Below are 18,754 nucleotides of genomic sequence, written 5' to 3'. Positions count from 1 at the left end.
ACCATGTACAATGCGTTGACAATCTTGACATAATGGCGCCATGGCGGATATGGTGGGGATAATCACAAGTTTATGTCTCACCATCTACAAATGCTTGGGAGTAGGGGATTCCCTTATCTATTTCCTCTACGTAGTTGGACTGACCAACCTGCAAAAATTATTACAGTACTAATATTAAAATACTCCGTATAAAATTAACGTTGTAAATTTCTTACTCCGTACTATGAATTAGCTAATATGGTCAACATTTTACCAAAGATAGGGGTCGACAAAGTATTTTCTCGGTCATTGTCTCTGCTTGTGTTTATGGGGCAGCGACCCCAACCTAAGTATGAGTTGATGGCTATACTAGTACTATACTATTTAGTAGGATTAAGTCATAAATATGGCCTCCCAGATTGAGGAGGGACAAATTAGACTGTTATGCAGTATATTTGAAATATTTTAACTTAGAATTATATGATAAAAAATTGGTCAAAGTAAGCAGTTTAGCAGAAATCCAAACAATTGTTTGGTGCAACGCTGGGATCAATACTTGCAAGTTCTCCCAGTATACCAGATTGTGTTTTAATTTTGAGACATTATTAGATTTGTCTTAATGTGTGATATCAAAGTACAATATTACGTCAAATCTTGCTTTGAGATGCAACATTGCAGCTGGATATGTGGTACTCCAGTAGAGGTAAAAGTCACAATTACTAACTATCAGGTATATTGTTTTCTTCACGTATCACCATCTCTAATAGCTCGGTCTCATTAACATCAACTCTGTCTAAAGTACGAGTGATAAATTTTAATTTGATCACATAAATGATACATGGAATGGACAAAAAGCAACAAAAGTATTAGCACTATATTTTGAAATTTAAATTATTACATCTCTAATGCTGCCTCATAATAAAATAAAATAAAAAAATAAAAAAAAAATGTTTCATCTACACCTTTAAATGATACCTCAATTTCTAACTACTTTCCTAAAGCTAAGTTCACAATATTATCTAACATCCAGTAAACTTTTGACTATACAAAATGCCGATTTACATCAACAGCTCTTCCTAAACTTGCCATTAAAAACACTTGGTACAACATACTTGTACATACATTATAGACAATTAATCACAAATTGTTTAGTTGTGTGATCTTATAACCTCATGATTAATTTTACATTCCCTCGTAATTTTTTCAATATACAAGAAGTATGGATCATTTAGAGATAGAAACGTAGTAACGAGGCAAAAATGCACAATTAAAATTGGATCACCGATCCCTATATTAGTGATAATATACACGAATCCTACAAAACTTGTACCGAATAATATTGGAGATAAATTTTATCATTGCTAGCTTTCAGGCATATTGATTTCTTCACATATGAGACAAAGTTGATCACCATCTCTAATTAGCTCAATCTCATCGACTTCAGCTCCGTCTAAAGTCGTTACTTTAGTACAATGCCGTCCAAATTTTTTGATGCCGAAATCAAGAAGTTCTTGGATGGTCTCAGGCAAAATAACAAGCTTGGTTGTGTCGCCCGTTCCAGGGCATCGGAGTATCACTCTAGCTGGTTGGCTTCCGGAGAACGGGGTGCTTAAGTAATTACCCCCATCATTTTGCGATTCAACTGAAAATAGGAAGCATTTCATGAAAATTTACATGTCATAATTCCCGTCTTATACAAAAATGTGCCTATTCCTAAACTTTAACTAAAAGCTTATTAGGTTGGTTTTTATACTCTATAAAAAAGAGAAGAAACTTAGTTGAAGATGAACAAATATTTGAACTAAACTTCCAATTCTTACCTCTAGTGGCAGCAGACATGAACCCAAACAGGGAATTCTGAAACGAGTTAACACGACGACGAGGATGCTTGTCAGCCCAAGTCACTTCTCGTGTACGTGGAGTAACATCCATTGACAAATCAGTACTATTAATCTTTTTCAGATAAGTAGGACTTGCTTCCTTCTCAGACCCCTTAACAATAGATTGTACACTACTCTCTTCTTTGGAACAAACTACCGCCTTTATATCTTCATTCTTAGCATTATTGGCCAAATCCCTTGGTGTCATACCCTCTGTATCCTGCCTGTCCATATCCGCCCCATGTTTTAATAGGAACTTAACCATTGTAGAATTCCCATGATGAATCGCGGCATGAAGTGCTGTGTAACCATTGCTCATAGGCAAGGTTACGTCTCCGCCATATCGAACAACATCCTTTAGTAGCTCAAAGTTGTCTTGCTCTACTGCATAGTAGGCATATTGAGGCGCATCGCCTGATGCTAGTGTTGCACCCTGGTCTACTAGAAGCTTGATCAAGGCCTCTTGCCTCCCTACTAATGCATCCCATAGTGGAACATTCCCTTCTCTATCTGTATAGCGAAAACAATGTGAATGGCTTTTATAATTAATCATAATCTGTACAGAAAAACATCTGAAGACTCGAAACACAAAAGAGTATACAGGAAATTTTCTGAGGTATAGCTTACAGGGTATTACAATTCCCTCAATCTCACAGAATTCAGCAAAATTCCTAAGCTTTTGTACATATGTATGTACACCTTGGAATATTCGCGCACAACCTATGATCCTCACATTCCTGAGACTGGGATACAAGTATCAAACTCGGCTATGGATCCAAGAGTCCAATATGAAATATAAGTTTTTAAATTTATGATCAGGACAAGTGGATATTGGATAAGGATATTTTTCTTTGTTATGAACTGGCACAGTAGTGAATTGTCCCTTCGTGGGGAAATTGAACTGCCCACGTCGATTTAAGTGTCAAGGATCTAACATAGGAAATTGAAAACAAATGAAGAGTCTAGGCATACACACCAACAGTGAAGGAACAACATGATAAAGCTGCCCTGCATGCCCCCGAAAATGATCAAAATGCCCCAAATGCTAATAATGTGTATGAAAAAAAACATCATTGGAGTACATGCTACAAGTGCACTGAATATGTACGTCTAGCAGGTCGTTAACATACATACCTTTAAGGTTTGGATCGGCTCCATATGCAAGAAGGACAAGGGCACAATTTTCGCTTCCATTAGCAGCTGCAGTGTGCTGGTTATATGCATTACCAGGAAAGAGGCAACAACCAGAGTTTAATAACAACATGATATGTATTACTTAAAATGCAGACTTAGAGACGAGTAAAGTATACACACCAGAGCAGTGCGCCCATTCACATCCGCCTCATTTGGATCAGAACCTCGTCTTAGCAAATGTTGCAACAATGGTTCATCTCCTCTTGCAGCTGCAAAAGATAAACTGAGTGGCAAATCCATTCGGCCATGAGCTAGCATGTTCTCTATATCTCTAAGAACAGATTGCATCAGGGGATCTTCCTGCGCTTTTAAATGCTGCACCACCAGCAATAGAATGGAACTTCAAAGATCAGTAATTACAATATATTTTCATTTATACAATATCTATTAATCAACCATTGAAAGCAACTAAGCATGCATATATACAAACCTCTAGAAGATTGTTCATTATAATTGCCCCATCCCCAACATTAGCCTGAACAAGATTCAGAAGAGCAGTACGATTCAGACGCAACAGCTGACACAATCTCTTGGTACGAACAGTAAAGAGCTGTGGCCTATAACAAAGAACACCTATCTCCCCGCATACACCTCCTGAGAGAACCTCGTTACCAACAGACTGCACGATATTTCTTCTGTTAGAAAAGTAGCCCTATCAGCTCGAAAAAACTGAAGTATTACAAAAAGAAAGTTCTAAAGACATGCCTGGAAAACTCCATTTATAGGGTAGATAAATTCCTGCAAGGGTTGCTTAAATCAGAGGCCAAAGATATGATAAAACTAGTAATATTAAAGCATAACAGGATTGTAAAATATTAAAGCATTAGTATCCCTCTAATAGTGTGATATGAACAACAGCGTGTGTCCCTTGTGTGTTTGAAAGTATTAGGATGATGAATGCGTCTATTCAATTCTATGCATAGGTTCGGAGAGAAACTTTACTCACCATGGCACCAGAGACTAGTACATATAGATCCGTAGGTGCTTCATTCTGCAAGATCACGTCTTCTTTGGGAGGGTAGTACTCGGCTTTCATCTCTGAAACCTTAAATAGAAGAAATAAAATCATCATTCAGCAGAGTTTATAGTCCAAACATTCCAGTAAATAGAAGAAATAAGCAGGAGGTTGAGATTTATACGTTTTACTCGAATAAAAAGCAGAGTTTATAGTCCAAACATTCCAGTAAACTTTCAATATATAGTATTGATGAAATTGGAGACATACCAGCTGGAAAAGCAAGTCATTTGATACTCCATGAAACAGATAAACTTGCTTAAGCAGCGAATAGAAGAGATGATGTGAAATACTTGACTTGATTGCCTTTGGAAGAGAATCAAGAATCTCTTGCTGTTGCAAACCTTCTGAATCAGTTCTGTGTTTCAAACACAAATGAGCAACCATTTGTTCTTGTAAGCGAACAGGAAGCCTATTCCGCAGTGCAAAACTGGAAGCAGCTTGAATTGTATCCCTCTAAATCAAACAAAAACCCGAAAAACAAATGACAAGTTAGCATCAGAACAAACTACAGATAAAAATTGGCAGTCCTTGAATGTTCTGCTTCTGAAATCAATGAATTTTTGCAGCATTCTTTGATAGTATGTGAAATGCTGTAATAAAGAGGAAGAGCAACGAGCATACTCACGAATTTTCTAGTTCGGCTAGTCCCATGAACCACTAAGTTTGTCATATTTCCTATCAAGTACGCAGTCAGTCCAAGATTGAAGAGCATGTAAAAAATATCAAAGACCATCTCCCACGTATTCACAGGGTGTAAATCACCATAACCAGTTGTTGTGAGTGTTGTGATTGACCAGTAGGTTGATGTCACGTAACGCAACCACAGATCCGCGTTGTGGAAGTTTTCCATTTCAAGACCAATCCATGTTTTTTTAGGGTCAGGATAATGGGCTGCAATGTAATAATAGAAGCAGGCAGCGCAATGAACCGCGAAAAGAGTCACCTATGAGGAAACATACAGTAAGGTAAATGAGAAAATTCCCGGTACTAGAGAATTCTTCTCCTAACAAGAATCAATAATGTAGAGCTTCTGAAATGTACTCACAGAAACTAGCTTCAAGCATCGAATCCAAAAATAGTTCACATTTTTGTCCTTCTCTAATCTGTCAAAAAATGAAGGCAAGAATGTTTCAAAATTTCCTAACACATTCACACAATTCATCTTCATACTGTCAAATAAAACATTAGTTTCCACTTTATAACAAGGCTAAGAAGATTACTTGGAGAACATCTTGCTAACTCTACGAAGCCTCCAAAGGCGTAGCATGTTGAATAGTCCATAGGCCTGGACACTGTCAGGGAGAATCTTCTCCACAACTTCGGAAGGGACTGTTGACACGAAATCAAGCACGAACCAGGTTTTCACATATCTCCAAGCAATCATCTTATGATCATCAACAAGGTTGAAAGTTTGTGGATCTTGATATGCAACAAAGAAGGTCAAAATAATATCAATTGCAAAAAATCCATTCACAATATTATCTGCAATAGCAAGGCCTTTCATTGGTCTTTGTAGGAATCCGAATTCGTATGGAGACACCCATGATGTATACACCACCAAACAAACCAGAAATGACTCCCAAATTCTGCATTAAAAAAAAAAAATATATTATAGTCCAATAATATGCAAATTCAACAAACTAATACACAAAAATTGTAAGAACCTAATTAGAATCAACATCATTGTAGTATTAATCATGAACACAGCATTACAACCCTGTAATAAAAATCTTCAAATAAGATCAACCAAAAATTTTACAAATCAAAATAACAAGAAACTCATTATGAATTCCCAATATTTCAACATTCTAAGATTTTTATTTGTTTTCAACAAATACCCAATAAATTAAACAAAAACCCAATCATTCTAACATCATAGCAAATAATCATTATAACACCAATACAACGAGGTCAGCTAAATGAACCAAGAATTTATCTCGTGTCAAGTCGTTCACAAACATTCTCTTATACCATAAGGGTCAACCATTCAAACATGCCAATCTCCATGCAATCAAAACAAAAACAAAAACAATAAAAATCCCAAGAACAAAAAGAACACCACCATACTTATATTGGTTAAGAAAAGGTGAGACAATGTAGGCTCGAAGCGCGATACGACGGTGGCTACGAGCACCAAGCGAAGGAAGAATACCATTAGAGAGACTATATGCGCTACTTCCATCAATGGAGGTTAACTCAACACTTTCATCTATGCCTTTCTTTTCTCTTTCTCCTCCTCCACCCCCACATATAAATGATGAACTTAACCAATTTTTCATCATTTTCTTTTCTTCTTGTAATATTTTTCTTCTCTCAATATTTGTGATTTTATTTCTCTAATTCTCTTTCCATTTTTTTTTCCTCAAACCTTAGATTCCCTGTTTCTGTTTTCCCTCCATCTTACACGCTTAGTCTCTCTTTAAGAGTCTCTATTTTGTGGTATATCACGGGAAATAAAATCTTGGCTTATGTTACCGACTTACTAATTCCAATTTTAATTTTACGATTTAAGTTTGTGTTTTGTTGTAATATTGTTACAATTCTCGAATTTTTCTTGGTTTATATAACTAAATAAAACCGACCCTTTTATTCTTCGATTAATGTTTTGAAATTGTTGATGCTATTCTCGATTTTTTTTTTTTTCTTTAACACATGATGAAAATTGGACCAAAAAATAAAAGGAGAAATTATGTGTAGTTGGAATCACTTTTGATTTTTTAAAGGGTGGACGATGATTTCCGTGAGTCTATTCTAATTCTATTTTCTATGTATGTGATGATTCTTGCTTGTTTGATTTTGATGGTTGTGATATTTTTGGTTATTTGTTAATTTAATGCTATCACCTGATTTTAGTGATTTGTTAGCTACTACGTACGAATTTTGTAAAGTTGGCCAATGATTATGGCAAAAAGTAAGGGTACACGGGTGATCAATGATCAAAAGCAATGGCAAAGTTACCAATTTAGTGTTTTGGTGCTTTGGAAAGAAATTAGTTATGCCATCCACTCGGCCGAGCCAACTCTATATTTCGTGGCTGGATTTTGGCTCACCTCGTTATTATAAAATTAACTCACAAGTAAATTTTAACTAGTTATCTTACATATATCGTAGAAGAAATAGAGGAAAAATAACTAATACTATATTAAATTTTTATGAATATTAAATTTTATGAATATTGGCATTTATACATTAATACATATATCGGGTATATATAGGGCTAATAGGTTATAATATAGGACTAATAGGATTATATGGTAAGTTTGTAACCAATAATAACAAGTCAGAAGGAATAATATAGCTTTGAGACAAAGTTGGAAAACCTTTTATTTGGCTTGTTGGACAAAAAAAGTTGATCTTTTTTAGATAAAAGTTTGGACGACTTTTGAAACATTGGAGCATGCCCAACTCACAAAAATATCACTAAACTGAGTATTTAACATATGCCTAGCTATGGTATGCACTATGCAGGACAACAAATTTCAATCGTCCAACATCTGCCACTTGTTAGCTGTCCGTTGTCCAAACGAACAACGGTTTGAATTGACCTCACTCACTTGTATGGGTGTTCAACAACCAGACATACAGTAACACATAAAAGAGCAGAAAGAGTGGTCTTGTAATGATAAAACAGTTTTATTTAAAAATTTACTTCGTATATTATTGGTAAGATAAAAGAAGGTAAATTGATACTTCGATTATAGCCTGGCATGTAGGCAATATAGCTAGATGATGCTAGGGGTGGCTCAGGAGGATATAAAAGGCCAAATTAATATTAGAAAATGAGAAATTTTCGTTTTTATTATTAGAGCACTTGTTTTTAGTTACCAAAGAAATTTTACTTGTTAGGATTTTGCTCTTCTAGATTAGGGTTTTTAAGTAGCTTTGATTTTGTGAAAACAAAGATTATTAATCATCTTAGTTAATGCTCCACAAATAACAATACATTTTAGCATGTACTAAATAGTTACATCAAACAGAAACTCAACTATTATCTTAATTTCAAGATATAAATTTATAGATCATCACTAACTTAAACAAATTTTAAGAAAACATCTCATCTTTGTACAATTTGAAAAGTAATTGTCTTAGCAAACTAAAGTTGCAAACTTTAAATTTATGTGACTTTAGTGTAAGGATGGCAATATTAAATAGATATCCGCTAACCCGCTCTACCTGCTTTAAGTGAACGCCGAAACCCCGAATCAAATGGATGAGAAGTGTGTGACGGATGAAGCGGGTGATAGATCGGATCGAATCGGATGTGGATGATACTTTACTTCACCCGCTAACCATCCATCCACCCATTTAACATATATTAAATTTTTTATCTAAGAATTTTAATAATTAAATATGAAATGTGTAAGAAAATCACTTGTTTTTTTGTTGCAAATTAATTTTTCAAAAAATATGTTGTTATTGTTTCCTTTTTTATTAATAAAATTAAAACATTATTGTTTAAATAATTGAAAATTAGAGTTTATGTGAGTTTTTTTTTCACTTTAATACTCATCCATTAGTCATCCGCTCCATCCGTTTCATCCGCGGATGATGGACAGACGAATATAGATGATGGGTTAAGTGGGTGACGGATGGAAGTGAATGGAGCAATTAGAATAATGGATGGATGCAGGTGAAGCTCCACCCGATCCGAATCCAATCCATTGCCATCTCTAACTTAGTGAGATTGTAATAGTGATTATGACTAAGAAAAGTTGGGATGCCCTTAAAAACTTAAATATTATTCTCTCTTTGACTAGAAGAAGGAATATGTTGGGGCATCCTAAAAGAAGAAGAAATATGTTGGGCTAGAAATTACCCTAAAGTCACAAAATAATAGATTCAAACCATGAGGCCATAATAATTAATAACATGAACCTTATTGACAATGGATTCAAAGTATTTTATGTTTTAACTTTTTTGTAAGACAATAATTGTCCAAATATGAAGAACTTAGAGAGCTGAAAGAGAATACACATTCGTGCCTACATTATACAGACTTGATACGATAGAGTTATATATTTAGATTAAATTTTGTATATAATGTGGAGTAATGTTATTATACGTAAGGAAACATCTATATAACCTATAAAGTACAAAAGAAAATATTCACATGTCACAACGTAAATCATTATTTTCTCTTGATGATTTGTGTTGGAAATACAATCAAGTATGGCAAATGAATAGTACCAACAAATATGTTTTATTTTTCTTAATTACTGAAGTATTCCTATTACAAAGTAACATAGAATATACGGATTGTTTATATAAGTTTGGAAAATCTGAGGAAATACCACTATGTATTGTTCAAATTTTGTACAATACCACCTTAAGTATTATACAATAAAAAAAAAAAAAAAAAAAAAAAAAAAACATGAGGTGGTATTGTGGTGGGAGTTTTTTAGGTTTTTGAGAAAACTAGGTAGTAATATACAATAAAAAAAACTTGAGGTGGTATTGTACAAAATGTGAACAATACATGGTGGTATTTTTCAATTTTCCTATAAACTTTGATGAAAAAATGTAATAAACACACATTTAAGATTCAACAATAAGCTATAGGGGTGTATTTTATTCATCTGATTATTTTATATGTGAATTTATATTATCAACTTTTATCAAAATTTATTTTCCCTTAGCTTATACGGTGTACTTCATTATCTAAACTTAATTTTCCTAAAAGAAATAAAAATAAGGTGAACAAATTAAAATGAAATGATGATTCTCTGTATAATTATTACGAGACCGTCTCTTTGTCAAAAAAAAAAAATACGGAGTAAAATTATGAGACGGTCTTTGCCTACCATCATATGGACCAAGCCCAATCAATGCAACAACAACATCAAACAAAAAGGGCCGTATTAAAATTATCCAGAAAAATCTGATAATTTCCAGAAACTCCTGCCAATTAGGGAAGAACTTCGAGCCAGAAGAGCAAGAAAAATCGCTCATTTTTAGAGAAAGAAAGAGAGGTAACTAGCTTAGCAAACCTACAAAAATGGCGATTGCTACTGGTTCATCTTCATTGTTGAAGGCTCTTCTTAATCCTAAGAAGAATGTTTTGGCTGCTATGCACAAGAGTTCCGTCGACCACCGTCTTCGCAAATATGGTTATTTTTCTCTTTCTCTCTCCTCTTTTTTTTGATTGATTTTGACCTAATTTTTGTGATTGATTTCGTGTATTTTGATTTGAATTTAGGTTTGAGATTTGATGATTGTTATGATCCATTGGAAGATCATGACATCAAAGAAGCCCTAGATCGGCTTCCTCGTGAGATTGTTGACGCTCGTAATCAGCGTCTTTTGCGTGCTATAGACCTTTCTATGAAGCACGAGTACCTTCCTGAAGATCTTCAGGTTCTCTTTCTATCTTGCTTGTTTGATAATCTGATTTGTATTTTGTATTTTTGGCTTCAAATGCGCTCTGATTTAGGGTTATTACTTTGATTATTGCGGAAACAAGTATTTTTGGATTAGTAATTGCTTTTATTGATGGTTTTATGGATTAGTGAATTGCATTGTTGGCTAATTCTGTAGATTGTGAAGTTGATTTTGCAAATGAAACGATTTTGTTGTTACAGAATGAGAAATACGAATCAATATTTGCTTGAAATGTCTTGCAGGTTGTTAATTACTGATGGAAGTATATAGCAATAATTACATTTCAACTTAATTATTGTTATAATTTACTTGCTAGTTGCTACTTGTGTTTCATTGGAAGACATTGTTGAAAAGTTGTGAATAGTTTGTTAATTATAAATGTGGAAATGGATAAACTAATAAAGCAAAATTTTTTGGGGGTTTCCTGGACTTTTCCGATTGGGTTGTACTAAACAGTCATTCTTCTTGTATGTGAGCTGACTATGCATTGTCTGCTAAGTGTCCTACAATCACTAAAAATTTAAGAATTGCCAATGGTTTCAATTGGTTGTTGACAGGAACAGGAACTATAGTTTGTATATTGTATATAAATTTGCAGGTCCCTCTTAGTTCATAATTATTATGCCTATTGTATCTTAAGGGATATATTCTGGCTGTTGTATCAAGAATTTATTTTGCAAGTTGGAATGCGGTATTTAGGATATGTTAACCATCTAAAACCCCTTGGTGACTGCGTGGGAGGATTAGAAGTTGAGAGCTTTGCTGAAATTGGGAGAGATGGGGATAGAACTCATAGGAGGTTAAAGCTCAAGTATGCTAATAATTCATGTACGCTTGTCGTTGGATTTGGAAAGGCTGATATAGTTATGGCCTTGTGGCGTTCTTTTTGGGATGAAGGGAGTAGTTGATAATGAACTTGATTGACCAATGAGTCGATAATAAAATATAGGCTGTCATTTTATACCTTCTTTAAACTTAATTTCTTGAGATAAGTGAGGAATTGTTTTTCTCCTTAACCAGTAGTATATCTATGTTGGATGAATAAGATTCATGAGTTACATCTAAGGTGTTGACACCTAGGCTGAATGTAACTTACTGATATTAAGTTATTCCATTGTTGGTTATTTTGGACTCTTTCAGCAATTTGGTTAGTAAGACAGTTAGACAACTATTTTTAGGTTAATAGATGGTTTCCAAGTTGGTAAATTCCTCACTCGGATCATTAATTGTTTCTGACATGCTCATTTTGGGTTGGCGCTTTTATCATCTCCAAGCCAATGAGAGTAATTAGGGCTTCTTTCTGTGTTCTCACTTACCTAATGATGAGTGGTTTGAGGATTAACTTTGGATAGTGTGTATATTTGAGTTGGCGATGTCAAATTGGCAGATTGCTTGTGGAATTAATTTAAATCTGAGATTACCTCTCCACACTTTGTACTTGGGATCTTCCATGCAATTTTCCTTTTACACCAAAGCTTTTGGGGTACCGTAATTTGTAATTTTTGGCGAAGGTTGGCAAGATTCTTAAAGAGATAGATGACTTTGTTGAAGAGCACTGTATTATTTGTATACAACCTCCTGTGTTATCTATGTTTAGAATACATCCCTATTAGTCTTGTAAATAAGATGGAAAAGGTGAGGGAGTTTTTCTTGGGTAACATTGTGCTTGATGAGGGGGTTTGATTTGGTGATTTTCCTTGCACTTGGCATAAGGGCTATATCTTTTATTATGAAGCTCTCAAACAGAAATTTGTTTTGGAGATTTGCTGACGATGACTGTGCTCTTTGAAAAAAAGTCATTGAGGCCGAACTTGATTACATAGGAGGTGGAATTGATGGAGGACATTCTCACTGGTGTTGTCTGGAGCATTTAAAATCTTTGGAGGAGTTGGGTTATTAAAGTGGTTTATCGGTGCGCTTTTGGCATGATGCTTGTGGTAAACTTAATTTTCCTATCCCTAACCTTCTGAAAGGTGTCATCGCTTAAATCAAGTTTCAATGGGTGAGGATTGTGTCGTGTTGTGGCACCCAAATAGATCTCCTCTATTTCTGGAAATGCAAACTTTGCAAAGCACCTTTCTGAAATTGCTGTTAAAAGAGTAAAAACAATTACCAGACTAGATGGGTGATATTTTTTTGGCACTTGAGTTTGTTTTTGTTTGGTATTAGTTATAGTCTGGTTGTTGACAAATTGCAAAAAGATGCTGAAAATATGTAAGCTGATATCTTTAGCTATATGGTGGTCTATGTGAAAGAAATTTAATCTGAAATTTTTTTATAGAGAATAGGATAGGAAGAGGTAATTTAAGTTTTTTTTTTTTTAAAAAAAAAAAAAAAAAAAAAAAAAAAAAAAAAAAAAAAGATGCTGCAAACATGTAAGCTGATATCTTTAGCTATATGGTGGTATATTTGGAAGAAAATGATCAGTGGGTTTTTGAGAGAATAGGCTTGGAGGTCATTACATGAGAATCTTTCAAGTTAAGGTGAAGTGGTTCAATATTAATATCGGTTGTCACTCAATGATTCAATGGATGAATTAATGTTATTATGTAGATTGAGGCTTGAATTTTAGTGTATATGTTTGGTCTGTGAGGTTATTTAGAGTGATTCTTTCATCCTATTCCTCCATCAATTTGACATTCCTCGGTGTCTTTGAATATATATATTTTTTAAAATAAAATCCTTTTTTTTTTTTTCAGGCTATAGTCCTAGAGATTATTAGTCTAATACTTGTCTTCTTTAATAGATTTGTGTGATGTGCTTCATTTTAGTATCTTCACAAAATTGCATTATGAATATTATGAGTGGAAACATAGCTGGTTTTCTGAAGGTAACCATCAGGATGTAAGATCATTCTTCAAGTTAGTCTTTGGAGATAATTGCCCTCTAATTTTGATTGCTGTTTAAATAGAGTTAGGTTCATTTACATTATGTAGTTTTTTTTTTTTTTTTTTTTGTGCTCACATTTAGAACTTGCAAAACTTAAAATATATAGATGCATCTATATTAACAGGTTGTCATACATGTTTCTCACATCGTCATATAACTCTTTCACTAGAGGACATCCAATAATGGAAAAAATTAAAAGAGGGGGGGGGGGGGGGGGGGGGTTGGACATGATGGTTTTGGCCATGAGAAGAAAAACCATAGGGGATAGAGTTGTGATGAATGTTTAGTTTGAAAGATAATTTGCTCCTTTTAAGACTTTGAATCGCTGTGGAAGGCATCTGAGAATTATTTGTTTGGAGGGGAGGGGTAATTTTTAGCTTCTTAGAATATTAGCTCAGTGCTTTATCACTGCTTCTTGTGACTTGGACCTAGGAAGTCCATGCAATATTTCTTGTTCCTTCCAAATTCTATCAAGGCAATATCTTTCAGGTATTAGGACTCTATTCAGGATTATATGTGATGAGTGAAGACGGAATATTTATGCTGGTTCATGAGCAACCTAAAGTTAATTTTTGGTTATCAAAATGTTCTTTTTCATGGAGTAACGGTTATAAACTGACATAACTTGACAGATTTTGTGAGTTGATATAATGTGGTACAATGGTGATCATGATTGTTAAACCGGAAATGTGTATAAGTAATCAATAAACACAAGCATTGAAGAGGCTTGAACTCTCCCGGAAAAATAAAACTTATAGAGAATTCTCATCAACTTTCGTCTAATGATCTCTCCCTTAATCTTCTGTTATTTATAGAGCAAACTCACTGCTTGTTTTCTCTCCAATCTAATCCTAACAAACTCAATATGCACTACCTATAAAGCCCCCTCCTCTTTGGTTGGTTCATTGCAGTATTTGAATTTTTAGCTGGGCCTTGTGATAGAAGTTGTTTCATTGTTCTAACGTTTTCAACATTTAAAATCATTGATGTTTTTAGAAATACCCTTGCTTCTAGTAATCCTGAATTTGGTGTTGAAATTGCTAGCTAGGCATAGCATATTGATTTTCACTGCGTAATAGTGTGCATCTCTTTCTTTGTGTTAGTTTCTTGAGTAAAAATATTTTTATGTGGTTCTTATGATCTCATAACATGTGTGTGCTTTTGCAGGCAATGCAAACACCCTTCAGGAGCTACCTCCAAGATATGTTGGCCCTTGTAAGTATTTTTTTAAAAAATTCACATTATTGCCATGTTATATGTAGGGCTGTTCAGAGTGTGGGGTCTAGACCGCACCAAACCGCAGACCAAACCGCAATTTTGCGGTTTTGTCGGTTTGCGGTTTGAAAATTGCGGTGCGGTTTCCGAAAATGACCAAACAACACTTTTGCGGTTTGGTGCGGTTTCCAAAACATTTTAGACCAAACCTTACTTTGATGCGGTTTAGACCGTCAAACCACAAACCGTTACTAATTCTATTAAAAAATATATAAAATAGCTTAAAAATATGATGTAATTTTTTACTATTAGCTAATTAAGAGTTAAAAAAAGAGTTAAATATTTAAATTATAAATTAATAATTACAAAATAAAATAGTCTTTTTTTAAAAAAAAAAAAATCCTTATAATTAAAAAAAAATGTGGCTAAACCGCAAACCTCACCGCACCAAACCGCATTTTGCGGTGCGGTTTGGTGCGGTTTGAAAAAAATGCAAACCGCAATCCAAACTGCACCGCAAACACCCCTAGTTGTTTGCTTTCCCTTTGTTATGATGTATTGTTATGTATTAAACATGCCAATGGGGATTTCAATCTCTTAAGTTGATGATGATGATGAGTGATCACATACGTAGGTTGACAGGGTTATTTACCTCTACTGTTGAGGAAAGATAAATAAGCTTATTTTACATAATGTTGATGATAAGTTTCACAAATAAATGTTAATATGTGATTGCGATTCTTGCCATCACTTGAATTTGTTTTATGGCAAGAAGGTTTCACAAGGATTTGCATATATGGTAAGTTTGAGTAATACATGCAATTTAGAGCTTAAATGATGGAGGTATACTTGTACTTAGCAAGTTTGTAGGTTGAATGGACTTAAGTCAGGTGCTCTGATTACAGGGCAGCTAAATGGCATTAGATGTTTTCTATCCTTGTGATTGGGAACTTGTATCCTGAATCTTAGTGTCAGTGATGGTACAATATAGACAAATACTTGGTTGCATCTACCTTTCTTTTTCTTCCATCTAGTTTGTATCTTCAATTGCGTTCATTGCTCATCTGTTGGCTGTTAAATTTTTGTCGCAAGAATGAAATTATCCATTTCTAATCATTGGATCAATATTTTCATTTTCAAACTTACTATAGTTAACCTTTTACAATCTACGGAGTGCTACAATAGAGAGACTAGAACACTGTCTTTCCCTTTGCTATATATACTTTCTGGCATAAAGAGTTGTTTGACAATGTTGTTGCTGGTGGTTGCAGGTGAAGCGTGAGAGAGAAGAACGTGAAGCTTTGGGAGCTTTGCCTCTGTACCAGCGATCACTTCCATAAGCATGTCACTGCCTGTTGCAGCTGTGGCTGACTTTTGAACTGTATTTCATATGGGGTTTTTGAGGTTAATATGTGTTTTTTTTTTAAAAAAAAAAAAGGGCATTCAGTGTTTCAGTGTGAGACTTTTGCCTGTTTCTCTCCTTGTGAACAATTCATCTTGCTTTAAAATTTGCTCATTTAGAAGGCATTATTTTGGATTAAATGATACTTCAAATGCTAAATAATATACGGAGTACTCAAATTATGCTTCAAAACTCAGTTCAGTCTATGTTGAGTTTCTTTTGATATCCTCGTTTGTGAACCTCATCATTAAAGGCAAAGCTAGTATGTTGGCCTTTATAGTATGATGTTCTGATGTTTATATAATTAATTATGTTCACGCTATGTTTTATTGTTACTTCTGTGTCCCTTCACAATAATAAATATAGAAATACGGTTGGTGTAGATACAAATCCAATTCTGAATCGAAAATTTGTGCCCAGAATTTCAAGTAAAACCTGTTCTAAAATGGATCTGGAATACATGGTTTACAACTTTACACCAAGTGCTAATAGCAATGTGAAAAGGAGATACCTTAAAGAACTCGTGTGATTAGTTACGAGAGAAAAAAAAAAAGGCCTAGGCCGTGTTTGGTGAAAAGCTGAAAGCCGATTTGGTACAAAGATCATTAATGGAACCACGTCCATATTTCATATTTGTACTACAAAGAGTGGTTCATTATGCATGCCCTCATCCATGACATGGCTCAATGGGCTGTAGGTGATGTTGGTTCTAAAAGGGATATCAAAAATATTTCTTCAAGAAGTCGTTATTTCTCCTGCACTAAAGAAGTCATGGAAGACCAACCCTGGACTCCAGAGAAAATTGGCCAACTGCGAACATTTGCTTATTTTGGCAGTCCGTTTTATGTTCCTACAATACAAATGTCAGATTCCAGCTTCCAACGATTTCATTACTTACGCTTGCTGTCGATGGCTGACATGGGGATCACAGAGCTGCCAAATTGTATTGGTGATCTGAAGCTCTTACGATATCTTGACCTCTCATTCAATACAGAACTGAAGGAGTCGCCGGAAACAACTAGCAAACTTTGCAATCTCTAGACGCTGCTATTGAGAGGCTGTAAATCTCTCAGGAAATTAGTCACTAACATGGCTCACCTAACTGATCTTCGTCACCTGGAGAATGATAAAGATAGTGCTTTGATGGAAATGCCCCTGGGGATTGGGAGATTCTGCTTGACACCAATGTTTGGGTTCACTGGATATCTTTGGCCTCCAAAATGTGGTCAGGAGTAAAGATTCAGAAGAAGCCAAAATCGAGCCTGGAAGTGTTGAGATTGTTTTGGGGAACTTGTACTTGTGAAGTTGATCAGAACATTGAAAGAGAAGTACTTGACCAATTGCAACCTCAGAAATCCATCAAAGAATTAAAGTCCTTGGTGTTCCCTGCTTGGTTGGGGAATCCCTCTTTCACTCAGATGGTTGTCATTCCCTCATTGAAGGAGCTTTGGGTAAAAGGGATGGATGGCCTTAAAACTGTAGGTCCTGAATTTTATGGTATTGGTTGTTCAAATCCGTTTCCTGCATTAAAAACTTCACATTTTGATCATATGGAGTCTTGGTCGCCTCCATCAGTCGACAATAGCAAGGCATTCTCCCATCAGTTGCGGGGTAATTTTCCTTCGTGTCTTCCATCCCTAAAAACACTCAAGGTTGATCACTGCCATAAGCTGAGAATCTCACTTCCAAGCTTTCCTTTGCTCTATTATTCAGGTAAATTCTTAACATTGGTGAACTGTCCAACCTTGAGCCACTATCTCTATGGGGATTTAGACGAGCTCACTTCTGTCGTGGTAGGAAACTGCAAAGAACTGGCTATGTTCTTGGAACATAGCTGTCCATCGAGTGTAAGGCGTCTTAAAATTTATAATGACAACTCTTTGAAGCAGCTATCCAGGTTAACCAATCGAAGCACTTGTCTTCGAGAGCTTCATATTGAAAGTTGTTCATCTCCGAGCACTATTGGTTGATAAAAATTAATAGGGTATAAAGTTGGGAGTGATTGAAAATAAATAAAAGTTGGGATTAATAACAGTGGACGGAGCAAAGTTGGGATTAATGGTGTTAATTTTTCCTAAATAAAAACCTTGAATTAAGTAAATTAATTTATCAAATAATGTGTAAAGTGGCAATTTCAATTTCAACAAACTTAACAATCATTGTACAATTAACAATCCTAACAATTTGGAGTATGGGGTTTCAACTTCTTGACGGTTTGTTTTCCTCCCTATTCTCTCAAACATTAGTGCAATTCTTTATTTCTTTTAAAAGTGAGCGATTCATGTTCATGTCCCCCACTACCTCCGTCAGTGTAATTATTAAGTTTTTATTTTAATTGGTAAGATTTTCAGCCTTAACTTTAAAACTTAATGTCCAATTTCACGTGAATATCTATATTATTGAACGAATTTCATGTTACAAAAAAAATAGATTAAAATGAAACATATAAGAAAGTAAAAGCCTATATGCTCCATGAATCATTCACATAGCGGTTACATAGTCATCCAATATCTAAGGAGTACGAGTATCTTTTGATGAAGTCTAGCTATTTCTTAATCACATTATTTCCAAATGTGAAACGTCTAGTTGTCTATATAATTTTTACTATATTGTCTGTGTGATTTCTTTCAACTATATTTTCTTAATTCGATCCTTATATTATTTTTGTGGTTAATATGAATGACCATCTAATGTGCTCTTTAATTTTTTTTAAAGTTAAGTTCATTTGCCTAATTTTATTTCCGAAGAACTTAAAAAGGTTACATGGTTAAATCTAGACCTAGCAAATGGGTCATTCGG

At 34.6% G+C, this 18,754-nt stretch overlaps 2 protein-coding genes across 2 annotated transcripts; one reads left to right on the top strand and one right to left on the bottom strand.

Moving 5' to 3' along the window:
- Positions 1-629: 629 nt before the first annotated feature.
- On the bottom strand, positions 630-6,993 carry LOC110704522 (potassium channel AKT1-like). Its single transcript, XM_021882320.1, has 12 exons — positions 6,139-6,993; positions 5,292-5,657; positions 5,117-5,174; positions 4,697-5,014; positions 4,279-4,524; positions 4,000-4,098; positions 3,759-3,791; positions 3,484-3,672; positions 3,174-3,368; positions 2,994-3,069; positions 1,800-2,369; positions 630-1,621 (listed from the first exon to the last, which is right to left on the bottom strand). The coding sequence occupies exons 1-12, from the start codon at positions 6,351-6,353 to the stop codon at positions 1,341-1,343; spliced, it is 2,646 nt and encodes an 881-aa protein (XP_021738012.1). The 5' UTR covers positions 6,354-6,993; the 3' UTR covers positions 630-1,340.
- Positions 6,994-9,928: 2,935 nt separating this feature from the next.
- On the top strand, positions 9,929-16,161 carry LOC110704521 (cytochrome b-c1 complex subunit 7-2-like). The gene is made up of 4 exons (XM_021882319.1): positions 9,929-10,178; positions 10,268-10,425; positions 14,506-14,553; positions 15,825-16,161. The coding sequence occupies exons 1-4, from the start codon at positions 10,067-10,069 to the stop codon at positions 15,891-15,893; spliced, it is 387 nt and encodes a 128-aa protein (XP_021738011.1). The 5' UTR covers positions 9,929-10,066; the 3' UTR covers positions 15,894-16,161.
- Positions 16,162-18,754: the final 2,593 nt, after the last annotated feature.

This window comes from Chenopodium quinoa, unplaced genomic scaffold, assembly GCF_001683475.1.
Source record: "Chenopodium quinoa cultivar QQ74 unplaced genomic scaffold, ASM168347v1, whole genome shotgun sequence".
Taxonomy (NCBI): domain Eukaryota; kingdom Viridiplantae; phylum Streptophyta; class Magnoliopsida; order Caryophyllales; family Amaranthaceae; genus Chenopodium; species Chenopodium quinoa.
The sequence above is the reverse complement of the archived record's forward strand: the minus strand, read 5'-3'. Positions and strand labels throughout refer to the sequence as shown.

What these genes read in the sequence shown, in the direction of transcription:
- LOC110704522 (XM_021882320.1), bottom strand. Translation starts at nt 6,353, where the DNA reads ATGATGAAAAATTGGTTAAGTTCATCATTTATATGTGGGGGTGGAGGA. An exon ending in GTTAGCAAGATGTTCTCCAA is followed by an intron (nt 5,175 to 5,291) that starts GTAATCTTCTTA and finishes ATTTTTTGACAG; the next exon opens with ATTAGAGAAGGACAAAAATG. An exon ending in CATGTCTGCTGCCACTAGAG is followed by an intron (nt 1,622 to 1,799) that starts GTAAGAATTGGA and finishes TCCTATTTTCAG; the next exon opens with TTGAATCGCAAAATGATGGG.
- LOC110704521 (XM_021882319.1), top strand. Translation starts at nt 10,067, where the DNA reads ATGGCGATTGCTACTGGTTCATCTTCATTGTTGAAGGCTCTTCTTAAT. An exon ending in ACCTTCCTGAAGATCTTCAG is followed by an intron (nt 10,426 to 14,505) that starts GTTCTCTTTCTA and finishes GTGCTTTTGCAG; the next exon opens with GCAATGCAAACACCCTTCAG. An exon ending in TCCAAGATATGTTGGCCCTT is followed by an intron (nt 14,554 to 15,824) that starts GTAAGTATTTTT and finishes TGGTGGTTGCAG; the next exon opens with GTGAAGCGTGAGAGAGAAGA.